This window comes from Pongo pygmaeus, chromosome 8 (assembly GCF_028885625.2).
Source record: "Pongo pygmaeus isolate AG05252 chromosome 8, NHGRI_mPonPyg2-v2.0_pri, whole genome shotgun sequence".
In the NCBI taxonomy this organism is placed as follows: Eukaryota; Metazoa; Chordata; class Mammalia; order Primates; family Hominidae; genus Pongo; species Pongo pygmaeus.
Window position 1 is genome coordinate 112,133,727 of NC_072381.2, and position 15,116 is coordinate 112,148,842.

The 15,116-nt window shown below is 40.1% G+C and overlaps 1 protein-coding gene across 5 annotated transcripts in view; it reads right to left on the minus strand.

Moving 5' to 3' along the window:
• Positions 1-15,116, minus strand: part of SORCS1 (sortilin related VPS10 domain containing receptor 1) — a 589,960-nt gene that overhangs the window by 195,854 nt on the left and 378,990 nt on the right. For all 5 annotated transcript variants that reach the window (XM_054503115.1, XM_054503113.1, XM_054503114.2 and 2 more), the window contains exon 4: positions 9,133-9,291. In XM_054503115.1, the coding sequence (XP_054359090.1) occupies positions 9,133-9,291 (159 nt within the window). The remainder of the gene's footprint in view (positions 1-9,132; positions 9,292-15,116) is intronic.

A 15,116-nucleotide genomic window follows, 5' to 3' on the forward strand; every position in this document is an offset into this window, starting at 1 on the left:
GTGGGAGAGTTTGATTTGTGAACACCTCCTGTGCATCCAGGTCTGGAGGTATATAGGAAAATGATAAGATAAAATCTTGGCCTTAAAGATTCTTATATATTTATTTATTTATTTTTGAGACAGAGTCTCACTCTGTTGTTCAGGTTGGAGTACAGTGGCGCCATCTCAGCTCACTGCAACCTCTGCCTCCAGGGTTCAAGCGATTCCCCTGCCTCAGCCTCCCCATTGGCTAGGATCAGAGGCATGCACCACCATGCCCGGCTAATTTTTGTATTTTTAGTAGACGGGGGCGGTTTCACGATGTTGGCCAGGCTGGTCTCAAACTCATGACCTCAAGAGATCTGCCTGCCTTGGCCTCCTAAAGTGCTGAGATTACAGGCATGAGCCACCGCACCTGGCCCCTTAAAGGTTCTTAAAGACAAGTGTTGGTGGCATAGAACAGATGAAGAACTAGCTAAAAATTTGGACATACAAATACCTCTCTTTCAAAGCCTACGAAACTATTAAATAGCACAACTGTGCCTATTCAAATCTTAAACCCAATTGCTTGTTTTAAAATGTTAATTTCTCCTTATTCTTGTAGCTCTGTTTTTTTTTCCCCCAAATCATTAGAAACAGGCAAATCAAACTGTTCCAGGTAGCAACTGAAAAATAATGATACAACCTGTTTAAACATGGTATCTAAGGTGAACATAGGCCTTACTTGTTTGCATATGATGGCATTTCAGCTTGAGAATTTGTTTTATAAACAAGCGTTGGGATTGACATTTAGTGAGCTCCCTGGTTTCCACTCTAATTGCCAGTTTTGTACTTGGATACTTAAATTACTTACATATTCATGAGATTAGAAATCAGCTCTGACATTGGGAAATTTCAAGCACATGAAAATCCTGCCAAACCAGCATGGTATATAATGCTCAACATATTTCTCATAAAAAACTGAGTGCCTTTTAACTTAATGCAGTACCTTGGGGATACGTGATGGCATTAGGTAGATATCAGTTTCCTAAGTGTTTGTGCTTGTGCAGAAATCATTTGAATATCCCCAGGGGGTTGAATTTCAAGGATCAATTTGTCTTTATCTCAATCTTGCCCTTTTGACATTAAGGGGCTGCTAGGTCTATTAAAAAACAAATAGAGTTAATGTGAAGATAAATACTTTAATATTTAATGGTTTTCTATTATAATCAATAATATTTCTAAGTACCACATACCTGTCTGTCCTGTTTCATTCATTCTGCTTCCATGGGACCTTTTAGTGATTGTCTAAAAAGGCATTTAAATTAAATTGATTAAAGTGCCTGTAGCTCTATGTACTGGAAAGGCACTGGGATAAGACAGCCTCTGCCTAAGACATGCTTTGTCTAATTCCAGCTGCACCACACCAGGGGAGCTTTCTTTCAGGTCTTTGGATAATACATTGGCTGGCATCTATGCCATGTTTGCTATGTGTCAGGCTCTGTGTTCATATTTTGCATGCGTTATCTCAGTATCATCAAATAGTCCCATGAGCCAGGTACTCTTATTATTGTTTCCACTTTACAGTTGGAGAAACTACATTTAAACGACCTGTTGAAGGTCACAGAGCAGGGGTACGACCTGACAGAGCAGACAGCTGATCCTCTTACCAGCTCACTCTACCGTCAGTCAGTGGTGAGAAACCTTAGTATGACTGAGATTTTTAAAGCGCTGGCATCTATTTCTTTATTAAGTAGTCACTATTTCCCAGGGAATGTCTGCCATTCAAAGCAGCCATGATAAGTATTGCCCTTCTGTGAGGGCTCACTCAGGAAAAGAAAGGAACAATTGGCTGGGAGCGGTGGCTCACTCTTGTAATCCCAGCACTTTGGGAGGCCGAGGCGGGCAGATCACGAGGTCAGGAGTTCGAGGCCAGCCTGGCCAACACAGTGAAGCCCCGTCTCTACTAAAAAATACAAAAATTAGCCGGGCGTGGGGGCGGGTGCCAGTAATCCCAGCTACTCGGGAGGGTGAGGCAGGAGAATCGCTTGAACCCAGGAGGCGGAGGTTGCAGTGAGCTGAGATCGTGCCATTGCACTCTAGCCTGGGTGACAGAGCGAGACTCCGTCTCAAAAAAAAAAAAAAAAAAAAGAAAAGAAAGGAATAACTGAAAGGAATAAAGAGATTTTTTGTTTATAGATATGTTTATAGATATACATGTAGAATAGATAGGAAACTTTAAAAACATTGCAGGACTGGTAGAGAGAGAGAGAAGGCAGAGAACTAAAATTAGTTCTTTTTTAATCAAATTCACTTTTATTCATGTTACTAAAATTCTGTCATTGGCTGTTCATCACATTGGCAGTCCATTTTTCCTTTTCTATCAACATATGATTTTAACTGAAAGTCAGCCTTCATTTATGAAGAGAATGACAGCTGTTAATATTTAGAGTCTCCAGCCGGGCACAGGGCTCACGCCTGTAATCCCAGCACTTTCGGAGGCCAAGGCGGTTCACTTGAGGCCAGGAGTTCGAGACCAGCCTGGCCAACATGGTCAAACCCAGTCTCTACTAAAAAAATACAAAAATTAGCCAGGCATGGTAGCAGGTGCCTGTAATCCCAGTTATGCGGGAAGCTGAGGCAGGAGAATCACTGGAACCCAGGAGGCAGAGGTTGCAGTGAGCCAAGATCACATCACTGCACTCCAGCCTGGGCAAGACAGCAAGACTATGTCTCAAAAAAAGAAAAAAAAATAGATTTTCCATTATTTGTAAAGAGAACCTCCCTATCAAAGCCTGTTTTCTGCCTTTAAAAGTATGTTTTGGTATCTGACACATATGTACCAAAAAATGTTGAAGGGAAGGCCAACATACAGGGCTTAGGATTTTCTGTTTATTTCATAAACTGTGATCTTTTGGAATTTAAAGAAGATCAGGAATGAAGCAAGTTTTCTACATGTTCTTACTTGGACTGCGGACTCGTAGAGCTCCAAAATAAGCGAGTCAATATAAACCTACAAATATTCTAGAACTGCCACAAAATAAAGGGTGGCCCACCAAACTGTCCTAAAAGTTTTATTCTCCCCCGACAAAACCAATCCTTTATTTGAATTTACTTTTTTCAAAAAATAACAAGAAAAAAAAATTAACATCTTCTCAAATAAAATTAAAAGAGAGACCCACGAACAAAGAAAAACAAAGATAATGGGAAAGAAGAAAGGACAACCACAGGGCAGCAGATGAGGTTTATTCATCATATGCAGTGCTTCTTTTTAAATTTTTGAGGTTGTTGTTACACACATAAAAATAAGAAAACTTCACATTGAAAACAAAGCAGAATTACTTCTCTCAAAAAAAGAAATACTTCTGAAGGTCTGGTGACATTGGACCCACCTTCCTACATGGCAAGACAGCAGGCTAGAGCTTGACAACATCCCTCCCTCCTTCTAAATGAACACCTGCTCTCCAACTTCCCACAGCCTGGACCCAGCCTGTTTTGTTCAGTTGTGCTTCTTGCCTGTTTGTGTAGGAACTGCATTCATGCTCTAGGTGGTCTTGAACGTCCACAAGGGTGGGGACTGCACAGGACAGGAGAAGAGCAGCCCTTCCTGCTCATGGTCAGGGGCAGCAGGCCCTTTTCTGGAGCTACCTGAAGAAGAGGTCTGGATAAGGACAGCAAGGGGCCTCTGCTCTCCAGCCACTCAGCAGCCAGAGTGCTGACAGCGTTCATGTTGGTTTCACAACATGGCACTCTCCCCTCTACAAATCACGTCTCCGTTGCAAATCCTAACAGAGGCTCCAAGAGCGCTTACCCCGGCATAGACAGCAAAGCTGAGGTATACACAGATTCTTGTATTTCTCTTCTGTTTTTTTTAATTTCCTTACAGTCACATCTGCTCTTTGTTTTCTCTCATTTCAAATGTTTCCCAACACATCATGTTTAGTGAGGTGTTTAAGACAGACTGAGAGATGCCGTTGGAGGCAATGTTTTATAGCACAGTTTGTACACTAGTTTATTGCCAAATTAAAATAAAGATGTAATCTGGCAGACTCAGCCTTCTGCTAAGCCTTCCTTGGGTGGTTTCCTGTATTGAGGCAAGAAAGTCAGCTAGCAATGAAGTAAAGGACTATATCTCCTTTCTCTTATCTGCTCAGTTTCCAAATACAAACAAATTTTTTTAAATGAGTAGAATGCTTGGTTTGCCTACTGTTTAAATTGCCTACTAGAAATAAAAAAGTAAATTAATAAAAGAAAGCAACATTTTGGTGCTCCTATAATAAATGCCATGGAATTCTTCATACTTTCCATAAGGATTCATTGTTTTAAAAATGTGAGGGGTGGGACTTTAGATATCAAGTAGCCCCCTGTCCATTTGAAACAGAATCTCTATCATTGTATCTATAATGTTCCTTTTTCTGAAAATTTCAGGGCTTTCCAAAGGCACATCCTCACATAGGCCCTTCAGAGGCCAAGTCCAGCTCCTATGTCGTTACTCGGTAAGTCTCAGGGCAGGGTTTCCTATGAACCCAGGCTACTTATTTAAGAATTTCAATGGGTAAAAGGCTCCACACCTTTTCCTTTCAGTCATTCTAGTGGTGCCTGGATAGCCACATTCCCAGACAAGATAGCATTTACCTCTTGGCAACTATGATGATGGTTAATTTTATGTGTCGACTTGGCTAAGAGATGCCCAAAGAGCTGATAATACTTATCTGGGTATATCTGTAAGGGTTTTTCTAGCAGACATTAGTGCCTGAATCAGTAGGCTGAGAAAATCCACCCTCTCCAGTGTGGGCAAGCATCATCCAATCCTTGGAGGTGTTGAATAGAAAAGGCAGAGGGAGGGTGAATTCCCTCTTTCTTTTTGAGCTGGGATATCCATCCGTCTCCCCTGGCCCTCAGACATCAGAGTTCCTGGTTCTCAGGACTTTGGACTTGGACCAGGACTTACACCATTGGTTCCACCCCCACCCAATTCTCAGGCCTTCCAACTTGGACTGAGTTATACCACTGGCATTCTTGGTTGTCCAGCTTGCAGATGGCAGATCTTGGGACTTATGAGCCTCCATAATTACATGAGTAAATTCTCATAATCAATCAATCTCGCTCTCTCTCTCTCTCTCCTCCCCTTATTGGTTCTGTTTCTTTGGAGAACCCTTAATAATACAACCACCTAGATGCTGAATATCACAAATAGATTTCTCCTTCTAAGTAAAAAGAAAAAATATCAAAAACCTTGGTTTGTGAATTCTGAGGACATTTGGCCATACACATTTTTCCCTGATTAAAACCACCTTTTAAAATCTTAATATGACCTCCCATAGGACTGATATCCAGTAAAATTCTATCTTGGGCCAGAAAGGAACATCTGTTCAACAAAACTCTTTGAGTCCCTTATAATGCCCACATCAAAAAGCCTCCACTGGGATTTAGGCACCCAAAATGAAACACAGTTAGAGCAGAGTACCACAGCTCATATGGGGTCTGTCCTGCAGGCCAGAGCTCCAAACTCTGTCCTTAGGAGTTTAAAAATCACATTCACTGAAGGAGAGAAAAAGCAATGTCAGGGAGATAACGGAAAAATAAATGTGGCTATGTGTTCAAAAGACGGAGAGTATGCCTTAAAAAAACAAAGAAGCCAGCAAATAAAGAAAAAGAGAAAAGAGGAGGACCCTGTTCATAGGAATTGCCACCTCAATAACGCATTTTCTAAGGGATTGTTCACCACAATTTGATGTAAAACAGCATCCAGCAGAGATAATACTGACTAAGATCCTAGCTGGGAGATCTGCAGCAGTGACATTAGCAGCTGTCACAGAAAAACTGATGAGCGATACTTACATGAAAGAATAAATGTTCCTGTTTCCTAGGCAAGTGCAGTCACTGGCCAGCCAACACCAGCACATGGTCCTCCTTGTTGCCACATCTCATCAGTGCTAAAAGTTCCACGACCCATGGGGGACTGTCAGCTTTTATTTCCATGTCACTGACCCACCTGAGTGGCCACAGACCCTCTCAACTTGACTTCCAGCCAATGCCATCAGCTAATGGCTGCAGCTCACTCCCTTCCAGCGAATGCTCCACTCCCTATTCTGTGATTCAAGCCTTGAGAAATGGAGGTCTTCTCTGATTCCTACTTGTATAGCTGGCTATCCACGGTGTGTTTTTTCCAGTATGATTTATCCTTCATCCTCTCTTAAAGAAACAGACAGGTCAGTAGAAAGCCTGGCTCTTTCCCATCTGTTCATCTCAAAATATCACCTTCAAAAACGAGAACCCTGGCTGGGCATGGTGGCTCATGTCTGTAATCCCAGCACTTTGGGAGGCCAAGGTGGGTGGATCACAAGGTCAGGAGTTTGAGACCAGCCTGGCCAACAAGGCGAAACCCCGTCTCTACTAAAGATACAAAAAATTAGCCAGGCATGGTGGCACACACCTGTAATCCCAGCTACTTGGGAGGCTGAGGCAGGAGAATCGCCTGAACCCTGGAGGCAGAGATTGCAGTGAGCCCAGATTGCGCCACTGCACTCCAGCCTGGGTGACAGGGCAAGACTCCATCTCAAAAAAAAAAAAAAAAGAATGAGAACACTATCAAACGTCAGGTAGCCCCTTACCCCAGTTGTAGAATATCCACATGTGATACCAATTAGTGATTTTTCCCTTTGAGAAAATGTGTTAACCTCTTAGATATTTAGATCCTTAGCCTCATACAGAAAAACAACAACAAATAAATGAAGACTGCTTAGAACTTTAAAATGACAGGAGTCATTGGGTCTGTGGTCACAAAGGATACCTTTTGGTTCTTACCCTTAGCATCTGATGCCAGGACTGCTGTAATATCATCCCAACTGGTCTTTTGACCTCATATTACCACAGTTTATACTGATATTACTGCTGATTAACCCTTGAAATCTATAGCTCTAAACATATCATTCTCTGGATGCAAATTTCTGAAGGCTCCTAATTAAGGAAACAAAAATTAGTTTTCCTAAAAATCAAACAGCCAAAACAGTGAAAAATAATAAGGATTAAGTTCCAAAGTGTGTGTGTGTGTGTGTGTGTGTGTGTGTGTGTGCGTGCGCGCGCGTAAATTATAACTAGCTATAACAAATTTTAGTTTCAGCCAAATAGAAAAATTTGCAATTTTGTAAACATGATTTTTACAATTTCATGTATATGACATTCCTGTCGTAAAAAATTGGTCTCCCCTACTGTTACAATAGAAATCCGACATATCCATTAAAGTCCAGCTGAAGTCATTTTGTAAGACTTCTAGAGTAGACAGATTACTAGATCTCTATCTCCTGAACTCTGGGCTACCAATTTAATGTAATTCATCCAGTCACTTGTATATAATATTCAGTGACAGCACTGCCTTTGTGGCCTCTCTTAAACTATTGGTCAACTCATATGTGTTAATCATCTATCTCCAGATGGATAGAGTATTGTTATTTTATATCAACACTGTATCATGCATGGCACTTAAAAGAGATGTGGCATCTAATATTTGTTTCTTTTTAAATCACTTTGGAAGAGTACCTACAATTATAATTATCCATACAAACACATTTTAACGCAAAGGAAACCAACGCTAAATACTGTTCACCATAAGTAGCTGAGTTGAAGTCACAGCCCAGGCATCCTAACTGGTCTTGTATCATCCACTCTGCCACAGTGACCAGGGGAGGCACTCTCTGAAGTGCTGGGAACGAAAGGGTTACATAATTGGGCATCTCCTCCAGCATAATTGCAAAGATGCAGAGTTTTTACTTAGGCCGGTAAATCTGGCCCTCGCTGTGCCTCTGGCATCGGGGGGAGGGGGAAATTAACCAACTGCCAAATAAAATATAATAACCCTGTGGATTAAATGACTAATACTCTGTCTGAGCTGGTCAGGCTTTGCCTCTGTTAACTGCACCATCCTGGACCAGATGCACTGTGGCTTGACTCCAGAAACAAAATTGTACATTCTGCTGAAAGGGTAGCCAGGCTGCTAGAGAGGAAAAAAAAAAATGAATTGTAAATTCTTTCTATTTTTAGGATTAATGTGCATTTTATTTGGCAGTAGGGGCAGCATGAATAAAACTCCAGTCTTAAGAATTTTAATTTGCTTCCTTTAAAATGCTCCTGTCAGTAGAGACCTTGGGAAGTTGCTCATACCATTCTCCTACCTTCAAAAATGCCACACGTCTATGCAAACCCAGACAAATAAAACCCCAGAATATTCCCCTCACTTAGTTAAGTCCAGTATTTCTTCAAATATATGTAATTTCTAATTCATGATTCCTCTAAGGAGAATTCTCAGAATGACTTCACTGCATAATACATTTCACAAGGAGTATTCTAGTATTTCACCAATTATCCCTCTGGCTTTTATAGTCAGAGTCTCTCTCACATTTGCCTGTGTAGATGCTGTTTCTTTTCATTTTAATTTAATTTTATTAGCTATTGCTAGCCTTTTATTCTACCTGAGAATGCAAGTTCCTTAAAGGCAGGGACCATATGTATGTTATAGTATATATGTCGTATGGAGTACATAATATATATTATAGGATGACATTTTATGGGTCATATGTACATATACACACACACACACCTAATACCATGAGCTCATTTAATCCTTTCTTACGAAGTGGACTTCTCCTTCAACTTTACCACCAAGTGAAGCAAAGTTCTGAGATGACTAGGTTCTGCACAAGGTTACCTCTATACATCATTATTGTTCCTCTGGCCATTTCTCTCAGTGTTTTAGAAAAACCCTACTTCATGTTCTTAACCTTTTCAGGGTTATGCTTCCCTTTAAGAGTCTGAGAAAAGCCATGAGTCCTTCGCCAAGAGAAATGATCACCAATCCGCAAACGTAAGACGCTGTCTCCAATTCAGTGGGGGTCAGAGGCTCCTGACTGCCTTAAGCATCTAATGCTGAGAACTGCTCCTCCACCATGTCTTACTTAGTACACCTAATCTTTATTTGGTAAGTGGTTTCAGATATTTACATGATTTAAACAAGCAACCTGAGACTCTCCTAGATTTCCCTTGTCCCATTAGCACAGAGGTCAGGCTACTGCTCTGAACAAAAATGATCATTGAGGTGAAATGGAGAGATGATTAAATTAGCACTATTTTCCCCGGAGAACCGTGCTTCCTTGTCTCAAACAAGGTAAGTATGCTCACCTTTTGGTCTTGACTGTATGCCAGAATCCAGTCTTCTTGTTTGGGGTGAAAAAGCAAGCTTTGAATGTAGAAGTTCAGCCGGTACTTTTGATAAGTTGCCCCTTCATCTGAGCTGATCAATAAGCTGCTCTCAATCTCCGGGTCTGTGAGTAACATTATCTGCAGCAAAGAATTGTTGAAGAAAGAAACAACAGAAAATTAAGTTTACAAATTTGCAGAACTTGAAAATTAGTTAAATTTTGACAAGGGAAGGACGGGGGCAAGCAAAGAATGCTTGGCCAAACAGGGACCTTGACTCTGGCAGGCTTATTCTTCCATCTTGGATCAATGCTACAGAAATATTTCTACAAAGAAATGAAGGGAGTAGGAGAAGCTGGAAGAATGAGGGATGAAATAGATAACTGTATTCTCTTCTCTTTTAGGGGACTCTTTGTTTCATTTCCAAGGTTATTTCCTGAACCTGGAACACTTACCCTTCTTCCCTTCTTCCTACTGTGCCTTATGTACTTTCCATTTTCGGGGACTGAAAGACTGGTTATAGTCTGCTGTGGGAAAGGTGGAAGAGAAAGAGGATGGAGTCCATTGTTTTTCTTCCCTACCTCAAATCTTTTCATTCCACTTCAATGATTTCCTATGTCATCCTAACTTAGCCTGATTTTCTGAGTCTTAAGTCAAAGTCTAGGCTCTAAAGCTTTCTCTAGGAATTTCACAAAGGCTATTTTACCCCACCACCCTCATCACCTTCTAGCCTACTACATAATTTACTTATTTATTTTGTCTCTTGTCTATATAACCTCTACTAAAAAATAAACCCTGTGCGAACAGAGATAGCTGTCTGTATAGTTCACAGATGTATTCCCAGCAGCTAGACTAAGGTCCGGTATGTATGGTACACTAATAAATATTTGTCGAATGAATGAATAAATGAGTGCATAGAAAGATGCCCAGAACATTCTGAGATATGGATGGAAGCTTCACAACTTCTAAGTCCACATGACTCTCTAAAACTCTCTGAAAGAAAAATTGGTTGCTCTGCACAGTCTGCACCACTGAAGAAGCTATAAATACGTAAAAATTCACAGCTTCAGACATTTTACACTGTCTCATTGGGATGCCCAATTTCGTCCAGAGCAATGGGATCAATCATAATAGCAGCAAGATGGAGGAGCTGCCCTCGAAACTGCCTTAAATTCTCTCATTTTACACCTTCAGGAATGTGTGATAAATTACTTCATTCCCAACTCTCTGTGGGTCTCCTTTCACTCAAAGTGTGCACCTAATGTCTCCAGACAGGTGGCCTTAATGCTAGCCATTGACCTCTTCCCCATCAACTTATTAATTGGCACTTTCTGAATTTGGTTCAGGGAAGTGAAATATGTGCTTAATGTGTTGCTGTATGAAGAGAAATCACTGCAGCCCAGGGTTTAAAGATTACCAGCTGAGGATGCTGCACTTCCAAGAAAGAGAGAGAGAGAGAGAGAGAGAGGGGAATAGAGTCATATCTTAAAAGAGCAGAGTGCCAGGCAAACACATGGAGCTTTCTCAAGCATTTGGAGGCAATCATATTAAAGCCTCTGAACAGTTAGTGTCATCTTTGAAAAAGTGGTGTCCTGTCGCTGTAAATGGCACAAAAGGATTGCATGCCAGACACTCTGCCCAAACTCTGTTTATGTTATCCAGGATGAATTTAAGGTTCCTTGCTGTTCTTTCAACCTCCCCTTCTTGAAGAGGAGAAAAGGGATGTAATGGGGTGAAGGCAATGCTGTTGCTGTCAGCTACACGCCCGACAAGATGAAAAGCGCACACAAAATTGAAGACTAATTGCCTCTTGTACCATGTTCCAGGAAAGCCACTGCCCACCAACCATAAATTCTGACAAAGTTATGGATTTCTCTGTCTCACATTCACCAGACAGCGTTCCCTCATCGGATGGCTGACAAGGAGCCATCAGGTAATCTGCTAAGTACAAACTCATATGGCTTCATTAAAATCTAGTGTATGCATTAAGCAAGTACATTTAGATGGCTCCTAAATTCACAGGAATATTTCCAGGTGAGTTCATATTTATGAACACATAAAAGCTGTCATTTTTTGAATAACAAATAAGCCATCAAATGATCATATTGTTTTGTGTCTCCAATCACAATTAACAATAATGTAAAACAACCTTTTTGCACTACTGCCAAAAAGTCATTTCCATGATAATATGAAGAGGCTCAATTTTATAGAACACCTATTGTCTCAGGCAAGGTGATTCCCTCCCCCACTCTGATTTTCTAGTTCCCTGTTAGCCAGAATATGCTTTCCTCTTTTCCCATGAGTATAGATCTCCCCACCTGCTTCTCCTGGCAGAATACTTAATCAAAATAAAATTAAACACAATTATAAACTAGGCCTACAGAATATTCCCAAAGCAAGCTGATTTTTATCAATCACTTTAAAGTATTTTTGATACCTATTTATGCTCCACGTGATCAGACTGCATAAGACATCCTGCATCAGGTAATATTGGGTGCGAGTGGCAGAGTAATGCACATTATTTCCCAACAGATGGAAACTTAATATTATAAAAATAAAGCGACTCATATCCTTGGCTTTTTTTCTGGATATTGAAAACAGGCAGACCAAAATCCCACCTTCTCTATGCAGCCCTCACCTAAAACTCTCTGAGAATTTGACATTTTGGAAATAATGGGAAATAGTCAGAAATCTCCCGGTGAGCTTTATAGGTATGTCTGTACTACAGAAACATTCCAGTGGTTGCTCTCTTCAATTTCTGTTCAATTCTACTCAGAACAAACAGGTCAATCTGGATCCATTTTTCATTAGTTATTTTTCTTATTGCAGAAACAACTCCATAAGACCTCTAGTTGAATTCAAAAGAAAAAAAAAACAAACTCATGACCCTATCATTGCAAGTTAAACCATGTTTGTGTTTCTTTCTACTTCTTTATCCACATCTCTATATCCTACTGTGGATTGAGGATTTTATTCTGTTTTTTTTTTTTTTTAAGTTTGACATTATGGCTCTTTTTTTTGAGACAGAGTATCGCTCTGTTGCCCAGACTGTAATGCAGTGACACAATCTTGGCTCACTGCAACTTCTGCCCTCTGCCTCCTGGCTAATTTTTGTATTTTAGTTGAGATGCGGGTTCGCCATGTTGGCCAGGCTGGTCTTGAACTCCTGACCTCAGGTGATCCGCCTGCCTCAGCCTCCCAAAGTGCTGGGATTACAGGCATAAGCCACTGTGCCCAGCCCCCCAAATATTCATTTTTAACTGAGCCATAAACACACAAATGCACACACATTAACACACATGACTGTATAATGTACTCCAATTAATCACAACCTTCAAATTAATTAAATTATGATTGCTGTAATGACTGAAACATAGTATGTACCTAATTACTAATTGAATAAGTAAAACCTTATTATTTTAGTCTTAAATTCAAATTCTTTAATAATTTTGCTTCAAATGAATTGATGTTTGTCCTATCATTTTATCAGTAATCAAATATAAATAAGCTAATAAGTAAAAAATTTAATGAGATCTAAGTAAAAAAGGCTTAACAAACTTGAGAAATAAACACTGTAAATAATAAATGTGATCCAGTCTTTAGACATAGATGATATTGTTCATAAATGAATAAGTCATATCTTCTCACAAGATTTTCTACTCGGAAATATTTTCAAAATAGTAAGTTCAAATTAGCAAATATTCTTCAAAAACAATAGACTACATTTCTTAAAGATGCCTAACAATCCCTATTTTTGCTAGTTTAGAATGACTCTTTATCCCCTTCTGACTCTTCATGTAACTTTGAACAAATAATGTTTCGTTGTGTTTACTTCTCTGTATTCTGGAGTATGTTCTGGACAACAGAATTTTAGGAGGCCTTTGTAAAAGGCATGAATCCAAGCTTTGCAGATTCCTAAAGTAAGCTCTCTAAAAAGAGAGGTCATTGTTTGCCTGGATCAGAGCTTTTTCCATGGTACGTCCACATACCATTGTAAATGAATAAAGGAATGAATAAATGAATGAGTCCTTTTCATTCCTGCCTTCTGCTGCCTGCAGGCCAGGGACCCCTGCAACACTGGGATTTCCAGTTCCCTTGAGCAAATCCTCGCTGTGCTACTTGAGGCAAGGAAGGTGAAGATAAGAGAAAGAGACTGCCTTTATCAGGAAAGTAATTATTCCCTGTTCAGATCCACCCATGAGTGATTAGAACCAGTTTACTTATACCTTGCAGGGTGTGCCGACTGACTGCACCTGCAGATGAATTGTTTCCATAGAAAGTCAATAATGGCAACACAGGATCCTACCACCCAACTCCAAGCAATCATTCATCACCCACTTCAGAAGGAGGAAGAAACATTGTCTGCTTTTCCTAGAGTAGACAAATGAACATGAAATGCAATTTATAGATTTCAAATACGTCACTTCTCTCTTTTTTTTTTTTTTTTTTTTTTGGTATTAGTCCTCCTGACAGCTCAGTGTCATCAAAAATTAAATGCACTTTCACTGTCTTTGGCTTGCTCCAGATTCAACATATGGCTACAGGAAGTAATTCTACAAAAGGTTGGCAGGCAGCTTTCTGATCCTTCCAGTTGTCGTCTCCTGTGGACCTTCTTCCCAGAGGAATGCTGCTACTATTTAGTTTTCCAAATTCTTTTCCTAGATATGTTGTTCTTGGAATTCCACCATTTATTGGTTTATGTGGCGTGGAGTTAATAAAGAGTTCTTCACCACCTCTGGGCATATACCTTTTCGCACCATTTCTTCGGTCCTAATGGAAAAAGTATTTATTTTATGTGTTGTTCATTATTTGTTTGCTCATTTGTCTATTCTTTGTCATAAATGGGCTGGAATCAAGCAGAGGTAATGGGCTGCTGTGAGGATATCTCTCTTGCTTTACTCAGAGCTTAATTCACCTCCAGATGCCCATATCACAGGTGCATAATAAACGCTTTTCATAATGATAATGACAACAGCAAAGAAAAACACCAACAGCAGCAATTAAGCACTCCAGTTATCTATTGCTACCCACTTTATTCAAACAGAAATATTTCTCTCTATAAACAGCACAAAAGTCTATTTGCAAACCTCTGACCTCAAAATTAAAAACAAATTAAGCAAAATGTAATCAGAGAAAGTAAGTCATCTGCTGACCAATGAGGGTGGAAAAGCTACCTATTCTCAACCAGGGCTGAGCGCTTATCCTTCCCAGATGAGCTGAGGGAAAGAGCAATTAAGTGCTTATCAATTGGCAACTATTTGGAGGACAGTGTTAGGGAAAGTTGAACAGGATCCCAGAATGATCCATGGAAAAAAAAATCACAGAAATACAAACAGTGAAGGAAGAGGAGGAAGGGGATTAAAAAGAAAAAAGCTCAAATCAAGCACACACTAATAGAGATGAGTCTGTAAGAAGATGGAAATGACACAACCAATTTTCCTAAATCCCATCCTTCCAAACTCAGCGAAGCTTACCTATGTGCCATCTTTGTTTATTAGCACAAAATCGCGTCATTCAATACTAAGAGATGAACAGAACATGTGGGCAACAGACTGTCTACTTGTGACCTGGAAAGCGATTCAGTGAAATGACTGGGAAACTATGGCATTGTATTTTAAAGAGTTTATTCTGTCCTTTTGATTTCAAACTGGTTTTCTAATGAGGATCCACAGACTCAGATTTTTTAAGGGAAAAAAACAAGCATAAAAAACATTTTTTAAGACAAGATCTTGCTCTGTCGCCCAGGCTGGAATGCAGTTGAATGATCACAGCCTCAAACTCCTAGGCTCAAGCGATCCTCCCATCTCAGCCTCCCAAAACACTCAGATTATAGGCATGCGCCACCATGTAAGGCTGGGAAGAAACATCTTTTTAAGGAGCATATAATTTCAGTCCTTCATATGTGTGTTAATTGCCTTGTCAGGAGACCCAACCCACTAATTATTATTTGTAACAATAATGAGGAG